Source organism: Falco cherrug, chromosome 13 (assembly GCF_023634085.1).
Source record: "Falco cherrug isolate bFalChe1 chromosome 13, bFalChe1.pri, whole genome shotgun sequence".
NCBI lineage: Eukaryota > Metazoa > Chordata > Aves > Falconiformes > Falconidae > Falco > Falco cherrug.
Window position 1 is genome coordinate 30,327,762 of NC_073709.1, and position 18,512 is coordinate 30,346,273.

At 46.3% G+C, this 18,512-nt stretch overlaps 1 protein-coding gene across 1 annotated transcript in view; it reads right to left on the bottom strand.

The window, feature by feature from the left end:
* Positions 1-15,578, bottom strand: part of EHD3 (EH domain containing 3) — a 31,805-nt gene extending 16,227 nt beyond the window's left edge. The window contains exons 1-3 of the mRNA XM_005434003.3: positions 14,972-15,578; positions 8,011-8,187; positions 2,003-2,100 (exon numbers count right to left, since the gene is read on the bottom strand). Of these exons, the coding sequence (XP_005434060.1) occupies positions 2,003-2,100; positions 8,011-8,187; positions 14,972-15,198 (502 nt within the window). The 5' untranslated portion in view covers positions 15,199-15,578. The remainder of the gene's footprint in view (positions 1-2,002; positions 2,101-8,010; positions 8,188-14,971) is intronic.
* Positions 15,579-18,512: the final 2,934 nt, after the last annotated feature.

Here is an 18,512-nt window from a genome sequence, read left to right on the forward strand (position 1 = left end):
CCTCACTACAACCTCCTTTCCAGGTAGTGGTAGACAGCGATAAGGTCTCCCCTCAGTCTCCTTTTCTCCAGACTAAACAACCCCAGTTCCCTCAGTTGCTCCTCACAAGATTAGTGCTCCAGACCCTTCCCCAGCTTCACTGCCCTGCTCTGCACACACTCCAGCACCTCAACGTTTCTCCAGGAAAATGCTGTGGGAAATGGTGTCAAAGGCTTTCCTAAAGCCTAGGCAGACAACATCCACGGCCTTTCCCTCATTCACTAAGCAGGTCACCTTGTCGTAGAAGCATATCAGGTTAGTCAAGCAGGACCTGCCTTTCATCAACCCATGCTGGCTGGGCCTGATCCCCTGGTCATCCTGTACCTGCCGTGGGATGGCACTCAAGACGATCTGCTCCATAACCTTCCCTGGCACCAAGGTCAGGCTGACAGGGCTGTAAAATGGGACACCAAGGCTCACTGGGAAGCTGATAAGAGAAATTTTGCAAAAGGAGGAGCAGTACGTTTTGCAGGAGGATATTTTTAGTACTGGAAGTAGCTGGAAAATAGGAAAATCTTGCAATATATGTCAGGATTTGAACTGGTGAGGAGATTTGGGAAAGGGGTTATGGAAACTTCTTTAGGGATTTGAAATGGGTCCATTTTGACTTGCTTTTTTTTTTTTTATTGTATGAGGGAACAAAAATATTTCCTCCTAAGCAAGTTTTCTTCATAGTGGTAGGTCCACAAGAGAACTGAGTTGCTTTCAGTGGCATTTTTTGACTGAAAAATGTTTACATCGTGTAATACATATTTTTGTTTACCTCTACTTCTAAACACTTTCTGCTGAAAGGAGGAATGCTTGTACAGCATGTTTTTCAGCCTTCTGATGATGAAGGCTTGTGTGTCTTGCTACCTTTTGTAGACTGCCTGGAAGGAATTTATGATCACTTAGTAGTGCAGAGACCCATGGTGAAAGAGCTTAATGTGAGTCTTCAGCTAACTCTAGCTGTCCTTTATAGCTTTATTGGTGCTTCTTTAACTAAGGTTCCTGTGGTGGAAGATCCCAGTAAAACAAACTTGGCTCTGTGCAAGGTAGCTGCTCAATTAAGAGAAAAGAACTTGCAAGAACAATTTTAATTCAAAGGAGCATTATAAAAGTGGGAAAGGCATGAGTCATCAGAAATCTTATGGGACAGAACACTGAAACATGGGAAAGGCCTCAACACTTTGGGTAGAGCCTGTGCTGCTGCAACTTAATTGTGCATTGTTAATAGGCAGTGTGAATGAGAACTGATCTTTCCAAACCTGAATGCTGTGATTACTACTCTTAGCTTTCTTCCAATGAAATGACGGAAAACTACCAACTTTGTCTAAGGAACCAGCAAGAAACTAACTCTTACAGAGTAAGAAAGTGACCACAGATGTTAGGTTTAAAGCATCAAGATGTTGCCCACTTCAGAGTGCCAGCCCGAGACACTCAGAAGGTCACTGAAAGACTCTGCTATTCATCAGATCCATTTAGCATCCCGAGGATTTCCAGATTCCCCATGGCAATGAGGAACCTGGGTGCCAATGGCTCTTAATCCCAATCCAGTCCCATGCTAGGTTTAGGGAGCCTGGCCAGTACAAGAAGCCTGCTAGGTCAACTGGAAAGAAACCAGGTTGATTGCAATGGGGGCCTTGCCCATGGCTTATCAGTAAGTCACTGGAAGCAAGTGTTTCTGCAAAGCAGGTAGGTATTAATTGACTCTTTCTGATGGAAATCAGTTCCCCTGGGAAATACCTGACCGTGACGGAGGTACTGCTGACCTTGTCACCAACCTTCCCTGAAACCATTTAAATTCTTTATAGCAGATTACCCACATTCCTTTGGACTCAATTTGCAAAGTCGTGCTGTACATCTGAGAGGCTCCTACTAGTGTTTCCGTCCACATCCTGTACAGCTTGAGGTGAAACTCCTATATAGAGTCCCTTTGGTTTTCAGTGCTGTTGTTTAGAAGAGAACTGAACTTGGGACTTACCTCTGCTAATTCTCTGTTTTTCTCCAGAAAGGATTCCTGGTGTATCAATGACGCTGATGCTCTCTAACACGGGATTAGGTAGCTGAGCACAAACAAACCTGTGTGAAAATAAATGTGTTTGAAATAAAAGAAAAAGGTATCTATGATGTGCTGAACATCACGGGCAGTATGGGACAAGCCAGGCTCTGATCTCACAACTCTTCTGTTGGAGCTTGGAGCTACTGCTGATTTAAAGAAATGAGAAAAAAGCTAAACCTGAGCACTTTCTCTTACTATTTTGTTGCTTCTGGAACATGGGTCTCAGTGATGACCTATGACAGGGTTTTTTTTATGTGACCCCCAAATTGTGAATTATTAATGAAAATGTGGAAATCCAAATGTCTTCATTTGCTCTTTAGATTTTAGAGTGAAGTGGTATTTGTTTTTCTTCACTTTAGCGTTCCCCTGCAGAGTCCTGAACTTAAGTGAACTGAAATAACTCGTTAAAAAAAAAATAAATCAGCAATGTTGTAAGATATTCATTCTTTTTCAAATCTGTTCTTAAACAGACAAAGTGTGCTATTCTTGCACCATGGAAATCCTAAAGCATAGGCAGCATGAGATCTCAGGAGGTGGTTTAGTCTATCCTCTGGCCTCAAGGCAGATCAATCAGATGTTTGTCTAAAGTGTTCTTCAAATCCCTAACGATGTAGACTCACCAACCTTTGCTGGGAGTCTACTCCATTGCTTAATTATCCTTACAACAAAACCGCTTTCTTAATGTCTACTCTGAACCTCCCATGCTACAATGCCTTTGTCTCAAATACAGTAGACATGGAAAATGATGTATTTTTCCCCTCCTGTCACAACATATATTACTGTCATCCTGTCTTGCCTCAGTCTTTCCTTTAAAGAAAACAGTTTGTGTTCCCATCCCCATCCACCCCACCCCCAATCTCTTTCAGTTCTCTCTAGCTGCCTTTCCAGCTCATTTCTAAATCCCTGAAGACCCTTGCGGTTTTCCTTTGAGTCCTCTCAAACTGCTCCGTATACTTCTTCAGGCATGATGCCCCAAGCTGACATGGCACTCCAGCTGTGACCTTGCCAGTGGTGAATACAGTGGATGGATTGCTCCTTACCTCTTACATATGACAGTCCCGTCATATCTTAGTAAGATGACTGCTTTTTTAACAATAGTATGACACTGTTGACTTACATTGTTTGTAATTCACTCTTCCCCCCTCTGCAGCTTGATTTCTGTGTAATTGCTCTTTAGCTAGTTGTTCCTGTCTCGTATCTGTGCAAATCACTGCTGAAGAGTAACTTGCACTTGTTCGTAAGTGGGTTGCAGCTCATCTATTTCAGTTGCTGGTAACAGCAAAGGACAGTAAAAGCCTATCCACTGACATGGTTGGCAGTTAGCATTTCATGGATAGCCTTTTTGTGGTGGCATTCCAGGCAGCTATAAATACGTGTATGTATATGTACATATGCATATTAATAACGTGGTGTGACATCCAGGCATAAAAACACATGTTACTGTGGGAGGAAGCAGAACCATATAAAGGATGGGGGTTGGCACAAGGGCCATTAGATGCAGTCATGGCAGAGCCCTGCAGTGCTCTGACAAGTGGCTGGTTCTGCTGAAGTCCCTGCATTTATGAACTCCTCCAGGCTAAAACCTCACCCCAATTTTTCTACTTGTATGACTCTGAGGTGATTCTAACAAGAGTGAATCCTCATGGGTTAGATTAGTGTCTTCTCTCCCTAAGCTGTCAGCTATTTCAGACCACATATTACAGTCTCTCTCTCCCACATCCACAGCTTTGCAGGTGGCAGCAAGGAGCGTTTTTGAGTGTGTAACACTTCATGTAGAAGTAGGGAGCTGGCTTGATTCTCCTGTTGAGTGCCAGGCACTGCAGCAGAGAACAAAAGGCTCAGGAGGTCATGTTATTTCCCTGTCCTGTCAGCCCAGGTTTGCTCTCCCATTGTCATAGCACTACACATTCCTTGTGGTCTAATATTAAATGGCTCAGGCAAGGGGATTTTCCACCAGCTTCTCTAGGGAAAGTACTCCACGGGAGATTTCAGATATAAGGTCAGAGGCCAGCATGAGTGAGTGCATTCTGGCTCTGTTGGCAAGATTGTTAAAGTTGCTGCCTTCCTGCTGTCCCAGCAGAACTGCAGGACCTCAGGGAGCATGACCTAATTGTATCTGGGGCCATACGAACATGGTGCCAGACTAGACTTTCACTACCTCTACAGGCAGAGCATGGGGGTGAAGGAAGAACCTGTTACCCATGATGTCTCCCACTGCTGACAGAACAAAAGCAGGACTAACTCCACCTTAGTTTCCCAAGACAGACTTTGGTGGTAGAAGGAATCTTACAACCAAGCCAATGTGATATGAAAGTAATGGCTGAGATTCCTGATTTTGCTCCAGGTCGCTGGTGCCAAACGAGTCCTCCTGATAACGAGGTGCAACCTGTAATCTCTCTGCTGGGATCCTTCCAGAGCTGTGGTACTGCCAGCAGAGCTGGACTGAGGAAAACAAGTCCTCTCAACACCCAGGAACCACCTGGGGCAAGGAGAGGTGGACAACAGACAGGGTACTGCAAAGCTGCTATCCTCCTCTCAGCCCTGTCTCTGCCCTTAGCCAGGAAGGTATGGGCAGGCGTTCCATCTCCGGGGAATGAAGGGAGGGAGGAGACAGGCTCTGGGCAGCACAATTAGCTGCTGTCTCCCAGCCAAATCCTGACTGTATCACTCTTCCCTTACTTCCTGGAAGGCAGCAGATCCTAGTCTCTGCCGGGAAAGGAGTACCAGTTGAGGCTGGATGCTCACTCCTGCTCCTCCATTTAGCTCCCCTGGAGCAGCAGGCTCTGCACCCACAGTGATGTAATAATCATTCACTTTAAGAAAGAAATATGTAAATATCTATAATGAAAACCAAGAAAGAATTTGAAAAACAGAGGATGTTAATCAACCCTTGCAAATGGGTTAACAAGACATGGCCTTGGGAGAAGGAATAGATACTGTAAATAAGTCAAGCTTAGAAATAACAAGATAAGCTCAAGAAGAATCAAAATGTTTTACTGTGTGTTAAGAGTTGTGCTGTGTTTGTGGATTTACCACCTAGAACCCATCTCTGCACTGATAGGCAACAAACAAGCATCTCTGTTCTGTGTGTGGATTAGCTCTTGCACATAGGGTGAAGAACCCAGATTTGGAACAACAACAGGACACGGGGCTGTGGGCCACAACCAGCAGGTCGGTGTGAATGCTACTGCCTTGCGCTGTTCTGTTCCTTTCCACTGATGCCCCTGTCAATCATCATCTTTAACCATCCACCGGTAAAATTGACTTGCCCTCTCTTAGCTTAGAGGCATGGCTTTTGGAGATTACTTCCCTTCTACAGATTTCTTGCTCCCTGCCTCCTAGCTGAGGTCAGTGCCTCAGCATACGCATAGCAGCAGCAAGATCTGTGGAAAGCAGAGACAGCTCTGCATTCTCTTGCCAAGAGGCCAGGCCCACAACAGGAGTAAGTGTGGGTGGCTCAACCCAGTCCAGTGAGTGCATCCTGACTTACATTTGCTAAATTTTTGGCCCTCTGAGTCAATTCTTGCATGTGCTTAATTTCCTAATTAGCTGGGTATTAGCATCTGCATTTCCAGCACTGTGAAGCTCATGCTGCTGATCTAGTCCCCCTTAGCATGTCTTCCTCTGCCAGTTTAGAAATCATTACCCCCTTGTGGTTTTCTTTCAATCTGTCAGCAGAAAAGGCATTAATTAGCTGTTGTGGCTACTCCCTGCATTACTAGCAGGACTGCCCTTCTGCTGCTGAATCACTGCTGTGCTCCTCTACCCTGCTGTCCTCACAGGCACATGCATGACTCCTTCCTCACAGGACAAGGAAGAGTAGTAGGAGAGTAACGGGAGCACAGCATGATGCAGTGAACTAAGCTAATGGACACATATTCCTTGCTGTGTTAGGAACAAACTGCACTCTGGACACATCAATCAACCAGTTCAGGAGCCTTTGCTTTTTTGCCCTCCATGTCTGGCTTCCTTACTCCTTATGTTGCTTCTCCTCTGCAGTGAACTGGCGGCCAGCTGTGGCTGTTCCTGGCTAGCAGCAGAGCTGCTCTGAATGATATTCTCTTCATCTACAGCCATGAGGCCTGTTATTTTCTTCGAGCAAACCACCTTCCTCCCTTGGTGTAGGGAGTGGGCAGACCCCACTGTTGGCCAGGTGCAGATGTTCTGAACCCTCTAAAACATTGAAAACATCTCCAAGTCTCTCTGGTGCAGGACCATGTTGAGGTATTTGAACGATGAGCCTGTGAAATGATCTGACGTTGCTTCCAAGTCACCCTGAGGCACTGTGAGGTTCTCTGCACCGTAGCAACGCGGTTGTCCCACAAGCAGGTTCCATTACCTGGTGTGCAGCACTGATGCGCACACCGACTTGAGGTATTTCGATCTTTTTATTCTAGTTTGCATGAAGTTGGGAGCTAGTTGGTAATCCACAAAAACTAGCTCCTCTCCTCACACATAGTAAAACATTTCATACATTTTGAACAATTGTTTACAATTAGGTTTAGTCACACAATTCTCATTGGTTCTTATGAGCCTCTTCTCCATTTAAAAGTACAGTATTATTTTTTTTCACCTCATGTTCTGTGGGGAGGGGGCTTTGTTAGTAGGGGTCTTTCTTTGCTCAAGGATGGATCTTTTAGTATGCTAACTGGGACAGTTTACAGGTAGTTCAAGTAATTTTGTTTGGTCTCATTAACCATTTGGTTCTCCTTGAGCTTATCTTGTTATGCCCCAGCCTGACATTTTTATGATGTCTATTCCCTCCTCCAAGGCTATGTTTTGTTAACTGTTTGTAACATTCTGTTTTTCAAATTCTTTGTTTTTCATTATAGACATTTACATATTTTGTCTAAATTTCAAGTTAAGTAACAGACTAGCCTTCTATTAATCACTTATCTAAGACCTGGTCCCTACATCTACAGCCCCCGGATCTACAGCTCCAGCTAGGTCCCTCTTCCCTCATCGAGCTTCTCCCCACGCAGGTCCCTTTCCCAGTCTTGCTGCAGTCCACACCAGCACTCTCATGGTCGGTACTGGTAGGAGATGCTGTACTCTCAAGATAGATAGTCTATGCTCAGAAGTTAGAAAGGGAGCAAAAAACAGGCTTTCCTGGTCATTTGGCTGAGCAGCTGCCATGTTTGCAATGTCTCCCACACTGTGTTAGCAGGGAAGGCGTCGATGATGGGTGTAGTCAAACAGTTTGTTCCCATCTGCCTGTAGTAGCACAGTGTGTGCTCATCTAGGATATGGGTGTGTGTTATCAGCTTCCTGCAAGGCCTAGATCCAAAATTCACTACGGTTGGGCTAGGTCTAGGGGTTGGAAAGGTTACATTTCTCATGTCTCAGAGCCACTGTCCAAACTCCCTGCTACATTTTCTTTTTTTACAGTAAAGACATTAGAGTTGTCATCAGTTTGCACCTGAAGTTATATGTGTAAGGCATCAGAATGGAGAGGGCCTGGTATTGTTACAAGGGGGATATTCAAGCAATGCTTAAAAATGCAAAAAACCAAAGGTGTGCATTCTTGTGCCAGTTCCACTTCTCTGCTGACTTCAGTGGCTACATCTGGTTGGACTATGTAGTTTCAGGGAACTGAACTGATTGCAGAATGGAAAAAGCTAGGAATATAAAAGCAAGGGAGAGCAAAGTGTAATAGAAGTTTATCTCTAGAGTCCTACAGGATGAGCTTAACAGGCTGCGCTGTAGTTTTGTTTGTTCAAGTAAAATGAAAGTTTGTCCCATCTGATTTGTTAATCTGCTCTTCAGTGGCTTACGTGCACCTGGTAGGACTGTAATGGTTTTGCATCAACCATGTAAATTTGGAAAAAAGGAAGAATAGTGTAATGCCTCTATCCCTTTAAATTGCTAGCTATGCTGCTCATTAGGTTCTAGTTTTATTCTCCAGAGCAACTAAGTTCTTGAGTACTGACCTGTTCAAAAAGGCATTGCCAAAGGCGTTGAGTTTCCTGAATGGTTTTTTGGGATCCACAACCAACGCATTTCCAGGAACAATTCCTTCCACATCTCCTTGCATAACTGCTATAAAGGAGTCAGTTGTAGGCTCTGGTCCAATCCTCATCCCTGGGAAATCCTGCTCCAGCAGGTACCTGTAGGTGAAAAAACAGGGTGTGGGCATGAGACATGAGCTGCCTAAGTCCTAAGTGAGTTGTACCAAAGATTGCACTGTAATTATGAAGCTCAAGAGCATGGATACTTCTGAGACTATTTTTAGCATTGTCACTGAATCGTTTGATAAATGTCATAGTAGCTTTTCTACTCAGGATCTCCACATTTAAAGCTTTCCTGTTTCAGGTAGATTAAGAAATCAAGATGATTATAGCTGCTAGGAAGAGATTCTCATGGTGTTTGATCATTTTGTGTATTTTAATCCTTAAGACATTTGGAACAGATTTAGCACAGCAAAGTAAAAACAGCAGTTCACTGCAATCAGAGTTAATCCCAAAACCTTACTGGCCTTTGGTGCCAATATCAATTACTTCACTGCTGCTCATTTCAGCAGACTCATCCAACTAATGTGCTTAGCCCCCAGTCCAAATCAGTTGCTCAAATGCTAACTTCTCCTGTACTTGATTGGTGGAAGTCTCAAATCTCCCTTCCTGCATGCTTCTGCAATGCAACTACAGGTTTGCATTACAAATTGCTCAAGCATATTGAACACTAAGCATGTGGGTAGCAAAGTATACCCCAATATTTGTTATCAAGCTAAATAGTACAGTAAGCATCCCTTATTATTTCCTAAGCCCCTGACAGCCTCTCTAAAGGCAGTGTCTGGCAAATTCCAGGGAAAAATGGCACTCATGGGGCTGTAGGACTTTGAATAGGACTCTGGCAGCACATTCTGACTTACCCTGCCAAATTCAGGGTGGGTTAATGGTATGCACGGGACAGTTCCCTGTGGTTCATGAAGGAGCCAAATGCTATCATTGAGGTCAGGTCTGTGCTTGTGTGTGCAGAAGTCATCATACCTGCTGGTCCTCTGCTGAAAACTAAGACCACTGCATCCATGTGGCTTGCAAAAAGTACCTAGAGCTGGTCTAGCTCTCAGTATGGGATGGTGTTAGACTACCTGACCTGGTGATAAGCTATTGACTGTTAGATGAGGAACATGCCTGCCAGGTTATGGAATTTAGTGTAATACTGTGTGGCTTGTTGCCAGAAGATAGCTGACATTTCCTCTTCCATTGCTTTGACCTAGTATGTATTTATCTTTTCTACCTACTAAAGATTTGCTGTGATGTTAGAAGTAGATTCAGGGGATGGGGAAGAAAGAAAATGGGAGAAGGGCTGAGGATTTTTCATGACTGAGACCAGTGTGTTTAACTCAGGTGAGTCTTACCAAAGAGGGTAAGTTCCTATGTGAGGTACTATAGGACCACTGGCATGGAGCTTGTGGTTATTTAGGGGTTCCTGCTTTCACCGTCATTTTAACAGACTTAATCACCAGTGTTTGAGGAACAACAAAATATTGTGCTTATTCAGCATGGTCCTTTATTGACACCATGTTAGCAAACGTGTCTTCAATTCCCAATGGACCTAAAGGTAAAACAAGCAAATGTGCACTCAAGACATACTGTGAATCATGCTACTTATCTGGCTTAGTGCACCTGAACAGCTGCAGCAAGAATAATTCCAGTAATAATATCCATATTTCCCTTAGGAGCTGACCACCTCCTTTATTGGTATTTTATCATGCATTTTCTTTTTCATCCAAAGGGATTTTTCAAGTCTTCTGCTCACCAGAATGCCACCAGAAGTGACTTCTCTTAAGGGGAGCAACTCTGAGATAAAACAGCAGCTGTTTAGCAGTTCCCAAAATACTGAAACAATCCAGGAAGGCAAATAGCCTTCTGACCTCCTATACTAGGGTGGGTACAGCCTACCTACCCAAAGCCTATACAGAGATTCCTCAAACTTTTATAGGAAAGTAGCTCATTACTTAACAAAAGCTGACTGCAGCTAATGCTGGGGTGTGCCACCTCTGTGGCTGGTGTCCACAATACACCTTCCTGGCAGCTACAGTTACTTATCTCTAGCTTGAAGCAGCTGAGAACAGGGAGGAGCTACTTCTCTCCCACCGAGGACTCTGTAGACTATCAAATGAATGTTCTTGGCTCCATTCCCTGGAAAGCTCTTCACACCGAAACAACCATTTGCTAGGTTAGAAGCCACTTGGCCAGACTCTGGAAACTAAGTTCAAGCTTGCCTGATGGCATTTCCAAAGCGTTAGCTCCTGATGGACACTGCTGTGATGCTAGTTACTGCTATTGGCTTTCCTCTGCTCCTGCTTTGTATTTCACTTTTTGTCTGACATAATATATTTAAGAGTGATATACAGATGGGCAGTCACTGAATCCATAGAAATCATTGACCTCTCCCCTTGCAAATACTGGAAAGAAAAGAAACAGGTAGGGTTAACAACTGTCAATGCAACAAGTGAAGCACTTCTGAGAAACACCCCTTACTCCCAATGCTAGGTCACAGCCTTGCCATAACAATAACTTGTTTTTTACAGGTTTGAGATGCACACAGTATACAACAGCTTTTGAGCAGCAGGGAAAAAAAATGCCTGAGGGTTTTGTGTCATTTATGGGCAAAGCTTCTGAGAAAGACTAAGCAGAAGTCCTGCATGTAATAGAAACATTCCTCCTCCAGCCAGGCTGCTCAAAAGTATTTTATCACAGCTCCACACAGCTAGTGTTTCAAAGCATTTCTGTGTTTCTTGTATAATTTTAAAACAACCCAAAAAAACCAACCAAAAAATCCCAACAAAAGCACTCTCATGCAGAAGTAGTTACAAACCAATGTTAATTGACTTAATGTGCAACAAGTACTATGAAATCAGAGAGATTATTTGCACTGCCTAGCATCATAGCATCTATTTTAAGTAAGGCTTCTCTGGGAGATTCGGGTACATTATGCAGCAGGGTGGCTGCAGCACAAGAATCTCATTGTACACAGGATAAATACAAGGGGATTTATTGACACTGTCTGATGAGGGGGGAGGAAGGCACTTCTGCTAGGCAGTGCCACAGTCTGCCTCTGCTAACTCAAGCAAGCTGGAGAACACATGCAATTGTCCCATTTGTAGGGATTTCTGGGAGAGAAGAGCAAACAATAGCTGTAGAAAACACCAGCCAACAGTGAGCAACTTCCCCTTCCAGTATAGGGTGCCTTACTCTGAGCTGCTGAACACCTTCAAGGGCCTGGGGGAGTGACCTTCAGGCAGGCTGGAAGCCTGCACAGGGTGCCAAGCAAGAGGTGAATGGTTTATTTTAATGATGAAACTGCCTTTTGGAGAATTGTCTTGGAGAAAAGAAATTGCCAATTGGAGAATTGGAGTTGGTATGTGGCTGGGAACATCATACTGTTTGCCCCATTTCAGGCCTGTCCCTGCTCCTGGCAGGGAAAGGTGAAGGACAAGGGCAGGAAAGCTGTATTAGTGCCAGCCTGGCTTTGGGTACCCTTTCCCAGGTAGGTTTGGAGCAGTGTAGGAGCCAGGCAAGGAGATCCCGGGCTCTCTGGGCAGGAGTGCCTGCAGGATGTGGGGGAAGGGGCTGTTTGCCCACGATGAGTCATGCAGGAGCTGTGCAGGATGCTGCTGTGTGTGGCAGCAGAGGTGATGCAGAGCAGGAAAGGGAAGAAGGGCAGAGCAGGAGGAAGTGGAGACAACAGTCTGGTGCAAGCAGAAATGAAAGGTTCAGGGCCACAGGGGGAGGTCACACCAGAGCTCTGTGGGTAGCCTGTGACAAAACAGTATGGAGAGACCAGGACAGAAATGATTAGCTGCAGGAGGAAGGGGTGGCTACACCAGAAAAGCAAGCCATGTTGACAGTTTGTAGGGCTCTAGCAGGCTTGTTTGTTTTATTAGCAGGATGGCTGGACACAAGCCAGGACTATTTTTAGAAAAGACCACAGAATCTAAGTTAATTAGGAGAGTAATGTTCTGTCCTGTACTCCCACCCTCTTACAGGAAACATAAAAAGCAATAACGTTATCAAGGCAAGCTCCAGTGACATCCTGCTGTGGCTGTCAGATATTCCCAGGTAGAGGTGTTGCCTTGTCCTCGCCGTCACAGCCTTTCAGATTCCAGCTCTGCAGAAAAGCCTCAGCCAAATGCATGCTGAGGAAAGAAATGGGAGTGAGCAAGAAGAGAGGATACAGCAGGAAGCAGGAATGGAAGAGCTGCAGTTAGCAATGCTACATCTTTCACACAGCAAAGCAAGGCTCAGTTCTCTGGGTTCCTGAAAGCAGGAGAGAGAATAGCTTAGTTCCACAGAAAACAAGCCAGTGCTCTGGTCTTGCTTCACTGGCTTTGACCCACACAACTTACCTCCCTCCTCCCCACCTCAGCCTTAGGAATGTTTCTCACTGCTGACCTTGACTGCTCTCCTTCCACCAGCAGCTCCTGACACAAGAAGCATCTTGCCTCATTGCAAGATGCTGCAGAGCCTTGCATTTCTTCCTTGTTTCACCTCCGATTCCCCAAGAACAAGGAAAGATGTTTGGGACAAACCCACCTTAGATGGACAAAGGACCTTAAGTCACTTTTTTTAATGGTGTACTGGGATCTAGGTGAACCAGGACCAAGTTCAGTGCCACTAAATACTCATGTGGAATAAGTCATCTCCCTAAATTGCATGCCAGTACAAGCAGGACACAGTATAAGAGTGGGATGGATACATAAGGATAACACTAATTATACCCATCCTGACAAGATTATGGAAGAGATGTCCAGAGGTTGTTTCTTGCTTCACTACTGCCAAGACATAATGGTTGTCTCCCCTCCCACTTCTTCCCCCAGTTGCCTTTAACTCCTCCCTGCTCTCAGTTCTAGCTCCCACTCACCTTCCCACAATAACTCTGGATGTTAATCTGATGCTTATCTCTGCTCTCTGATGACCAGTGCCTGCAAGCTGATGCTGGAAGCCTATCACAAGCAACACTTAGTCTTCCACCACCATCTGCCCTTCTTTGGTTGGGAACGTATTGGAGTAAGATCCTCACATCCCTCCTATTATTACAAGCCCTGGGGTTCTCCACGAGTTCTCAACTTTCACCTTTTTATGCACTATTTTACACAGGGAATACTCTGTCTTCCTGGAAGGCCTTCTCAGGTCCATTTTGCACTCCTGTGAAGCAGAAGCTCCTGGTCACTTCTGCTTGACCATAGTCTCTGGCTAGGCTCATCCCAGTACTTCCCACAGAAAAGCCTGGGAGAAGAGGACAGAACCATGAATGAAATCCCGTGGTCAGAGAGGCTCAGATCAGCTTGCTTACAGCAAAGCAAAGGGGGTGCTGCCATCCCACATGCTTCAGGCAACCAAAACTTCTTATAAAATGAGCTAAGGCTTACAGGAAAAGGACTTCACTGAGCAGAGAGGGGCAAAGGCAGGAAGTCTGCAAACAACAGCATGCAGGTGAGACTGCAGGGAAATGCTGATGCTGGCAGTTTGGAAAGAAGCATTAGGAAGAGATGCTCTAGTTGCACCACCAGCAACATGGATATTCAGCAACCTCCTGGTGTTCAGCAGAGGTTCTGTTCTGAGTGTCAGTAACCCAGAGGACAGAAAAAGCCTTTCAAATAGGTTTGGTACCAAATCACAGAACAAAGATCTGGGGTGGAACCAGACAGCTACGCTATCCAAGCTAGCCTCTCTAATTTTCAGAGGAGTAACTCCCCTTCCACCCAGCTGCCAAATGCTTCTTTGCGTCATTCATGCCCATTCATCATCTACCTGACCTGCTCAGGTGAGCAAGGCCTATTTTACTCAAACTTTGTTTTCCAGGCACATGAAAAGGTAGCAGAAATGTATTCTGTTCTTGGCTCCTGGCTGGGACGCTAAGTAGCAGGAATACTACAATACACAACCCCCCCCCACCTGCATTTCTCAAGGTCACTCCTTAAGAAGTGCAGTCAATTTGATTCACCTCTTTCTACTTTCCACAGCCCCCGCCTCCACCAAGAAATACTGGTAGAACAAAGGGCTGGCTGCTTGTGGCTTGCGTCCAGATTTACACTGGGGTAATTCCACAGATTTCAACACAGCCACACCAGAAAAAGACTGGAATTTAACGCTAAGCTTATGAATCACATAGGAAACACAGACAGCGCAGCTTCAGCTATGATCCCAAGAGACTGCCTGCTGCAAGTTGAACTAGCAGCCCGAATAGAGATCCCTGCAACCAAGTCCAGCTGGAAAAGTTTAACCCTTTCTTCGACAGTTTCACATCAAACCTGCTACTGGCAGCTGCTCGCTCTTTATAGTTAGGAACAAGCTTGCCACTCCCAGAATCTCAGCAAAGCAGGCCACAGTTAAAACAGGGCTAACTTCTGGAGCCCTGAAGATGGGCAGGTTTCTCTTGTGCACACCCCCCCACACACCCGAGCACATGTGCTTCTCAAACTAGGCTCTGTGCATCACCTCTGGGCACAGCGCGGAGAAAAAGACACAAGGGTGAGACACAGACTCTCACAAACCCAAGCACACACTTTAAGGTTCCCTAGCTCATAGGTTGCCCCACCACCCAAATGCTACATCAAGTTGAAAAGAAGGGCTGTTAGAAGGGCTACCCTGCCTCAAGCGGTCACGGAGCAGCCCTTGCACTTTGAACGCGCAAGGGCCCCAAGTGACTCACATCTCTGCTCCAGCGCCCTGCCCGCACTCCTCAGCCCTCCCCTGGGCTACTTTTTGCCACGTTGGTGTTTCACGGCACCTCTCACACCACCCTGTCCCTGCGAAGGGATACTGCCAGAGTTTAAGTGGAGGCAGCTTTTCAGTTGAAAGCTGTTGATGGGTACCGGGGGCACAGGGGGGGAACAGAAGAGGGATGCAGGCACACCCGGGAGGGAAGCAGGCAGGTGGGTTTTACCTGATGAAGGTGGTCTTCCCAGTGGAGTACTGCCCCACAAGGAGCACCATGGGCTTGTTGTCGAAGTCGGCATCCTCCAGGGCCGGCGAGTGGAACTCGTGGAACTTGTAGTGCTCTTCCAAGGGCAGCAGTTTGGTTTTGTAGAGCTTTTTCAGGCCCTCGCTGACCGTCTGAAACACCTCGGGGTCCTTCCTCCGGCGGTCATCGGTGCCCAGCCAGCTGAACATCTTGGGGCTGCCTGAGGCCAGTTCCGCAGCGAGCGCCGAGGCTGGGCCGGGGGGCGGCACGGCTGTGGCTGCCGGCGTGGGCTACCCCTGCATGCCCGCCCAAGCCGGGCGGGCGGCGGGGCTCAGGGGACGGCCTGGCAGGCCTCGCTCCCCTCGGGCGCCCACCCGGGAGGGCCGCCTTCCGTTACGCGACCCGCACCGGCGGCCTCAGGCAGAAAACGGTCCCCGCGGGAGGCTAAAAAAGCCGCTTCTCCTCACAGCCTCGGCCGCGCGGCGCCGGTGGACGCCGCCTACCCTTCACGCCGCCGGCTCCCGGCGTGGGCATGCCGCGGAGGCGGGGCGGGCGGTGGCGGCGGCAGCGCTCTGCGAGCGCGGCGGGCGGTGTTTAAGGGCGGCCCTCCAGGAAATGGGCCGGCGCCGGAAGTCGACGGCTCCTGGCAGGCGCCGCCCGTTCTTCCCGGCGGGTGAAGCCGCAGCGGACGGCGCCATGTTGAGACGGGGCACGACGCGGAGGAAAAGCGGGAGGGGCCGGGCCCGCTCCGCGGGGTGCGGCGACGCACAGCGCCCCCTGGGGGACACTGCGGGCATTTGTAGCCCGGCCGCCATTTTCTTCCCCTTCTCCCCTCACTTTAAAGTAAACCCCTGCATGCGCAAATTTGACAGGACTGACAAGTCAGGGCTGACAGGACAGCTGCCGAGTGAAGGCAGAAGCGCTTTGGCCAAAGCCTGGACGGGTTTTCCAGCGGCGGCCTGTCTCCCGGGCCGTGTCCTGTCAGCCGTGTTGCTGGGCTCTCCACATCACTGCTGAGTAGGTGGGACAGGGCAGGGCATTTTTCCTAAAATATCTCCAAATGTCGTTTTCACTTGAGTTGATCCAGCGACCGGGAGATATGTGGCACAAGCAGTTCTGGAAGTGGCCCTGCCGTGTGGCTGGCTCCTGCCCTTCCCCGCCATTTGCAGGCAGGAGGAGCCCAGGCCCAGCCTGCTGTAACTGGAGGCAGTGGTGCAGTTGTTTTTCATGGGCCGGGGGACACCCAAAGACACCGAACAACCATCCAGGTCCCATTCTATGCACCTGGCTGTAGCAGCAGGCATTTTCCTGGCTGTTCCTGTTGTGTGATCCCAAGCACTTGTGTGCTCTGCAGCTGTGAGGTAAGAGCCACGGCTCCAGGGACCAGGTTTCTTTTTCTGGAAAAAAAATAGCAAGCTGACTGTATTTTCTGAAGGTCAGGCTTCTCTGCTTTCCTGCCAATGCCTAAAGCTAGTCTGAAAATGGAACTATGTTTTGAAACCTCTTTAAGAGTAACTTTCCTCGTTTCTTTGGTTTTATAAATAGAGACTTTTGGCTTTAAGAGTTTGATGACTCCTTTCCAGTAAAAACTCTTGAAAGGCCCATAGAAATCAGCATGATTTGGCAAGATTTCCTCATTTTGTAGGAAAAAAAAATCATTTTCATCTTCTAGATAGTTCTGCCATTTAAGGGCTGTGCTTCTCTGATGCTGTGGTGGTATTTCTGCAGCTATATATGGAGCCTCTTTGGTGCTTGCCTGTGATATCCTCAGAGCTGAGTAAAGGTCAGGCCAGGAAGCCTTTGATTGTAAATCTCCCCAGGCCACCTTGATGCCCTTCCTGAATACAATGAATGGGGGAGGAAAGCAAGGTTTCTGTTGGGCAAGCTGCAGGAGTTGACTGCTTCAGGTATGGTGGAGGCACGCTTGTCCCACATTTACAAGCAGAGGATATGTATTAATCATGAAGTTGCACTAATGATAAAGATGTATACCCGATGGCTAAACGGCCAAAAAAATGTTTCCTTGCCTTGTCTGAAGAGAGTCCCTTTCCTTTGGATTCTTTATCACCGAGGCAGATCACAAGGAATCTTGACAGGTTTTATAGACTTTCTGTAGGTGTCTCACAAACATTGCACAATTTTATTTATTTTTCAGTCTGTTTTCTTAGCCATTTCTCTCTGAAAGGCTGACTTCCTCAAGAACTCTCTTTACCTTAAACCACAGTGCTTGTCAGAAACAAAGGGAAGTAAAATTAGGCAAGGAAGTTTAGAGTATAATTAGGTTTTTCTTTTTGCCAGAATTCAAACTGAAAATTTTAATCTGTTTTCATTGTTTAGTCCTTTTCATTTCTTAAACAGGGCTGTTTTAATGGATGGCTTTCTGTTGGACAGATTGGTCTTACGGTGCAATCTTTAGGCATTTTTTTTAAATAATTTACATTTTTGTAGTTTTGAGAGCAGAAGATGAACAAAACCAATTAAATCTTTTTTCCAAATGATGGTTTTTCATTTAAAATATCACTGCTGGAAGAAGGGCTGATTTTCTTGAAAGTTTCTGAGCTGTTCAAATAGAAACCACTCTGCTGCAGTGCCCAGGACATACACATATCTGATACTGATGGGGGTCTGCTACTGCCCTCTACTATAGAATTTCTCTTTTTCTGTCACACTGTGACAGATTAAACTTTTAGCTTTGTATTTTCTTAGCCATGTCCCTGCTGTTGGTAACATTTGGTAACTAAGTTGGCAGTCACTTAGCTGGATGCTTGCCTTGACTGGGAAGAGAGAGACTTTGCTGGAGAAGATTCACTTCCCTGTTCCTGGAAGTGAATGAGGCTGGACTAAGTCATGTAGTATCTGCATTCAAAATGAAACCTCATTTTTGGGGGTGAAACACAATGTTGTATAACTGAAACTCATTTAATGTGATACCAAGTCATGGTGATGCGTGTGTTTGCTTATCTCCTGCCTTAGAATGAATAGGTTTTCTTCCTACGAAAAGATCGTCTGAGGATGGGGACGTTAGGAAGTCACCATGTTTGAAAAGAGGTGGTGACTCAGTCAGTACTGTAACACTTTGACTGTTTGAAAAATCTTGTGGGAGCAGTGTAGTTCAGTAAAATTAACTTCCTGCTAGTGTAGTTACTGTCACTGTTCATTACCAAGTAAGAAACCCGAAAACCCAGTGTCAAAAGTTCAGGTGGCGATGGGTTCAACAGGGAATAGCTAGGTTTGTGGAAAAGGGATGAGGGGAGAGGAAGATGCAGCGGGCCCCCAGAATTAAACCAAATATGCCAATTTGAGAAGTAAGAGAAGGAGAATTTCCTCTGGTTCAGCTAGATCAAACTTCCCAATCGCTTGCTGTGCCATGCGGCCTAGGAATAAAATAATTTCCAGCGTAGTCTATCCTTTTCCTTACTCATTGCTTTGGTTTTACAACTCAGAAAGCTGCGGCCTTCCTTTCCTGTCCTCATATGCTCCTTCATATTCCTATGAAATATTTTACTTTATGTTTCTCTTACCA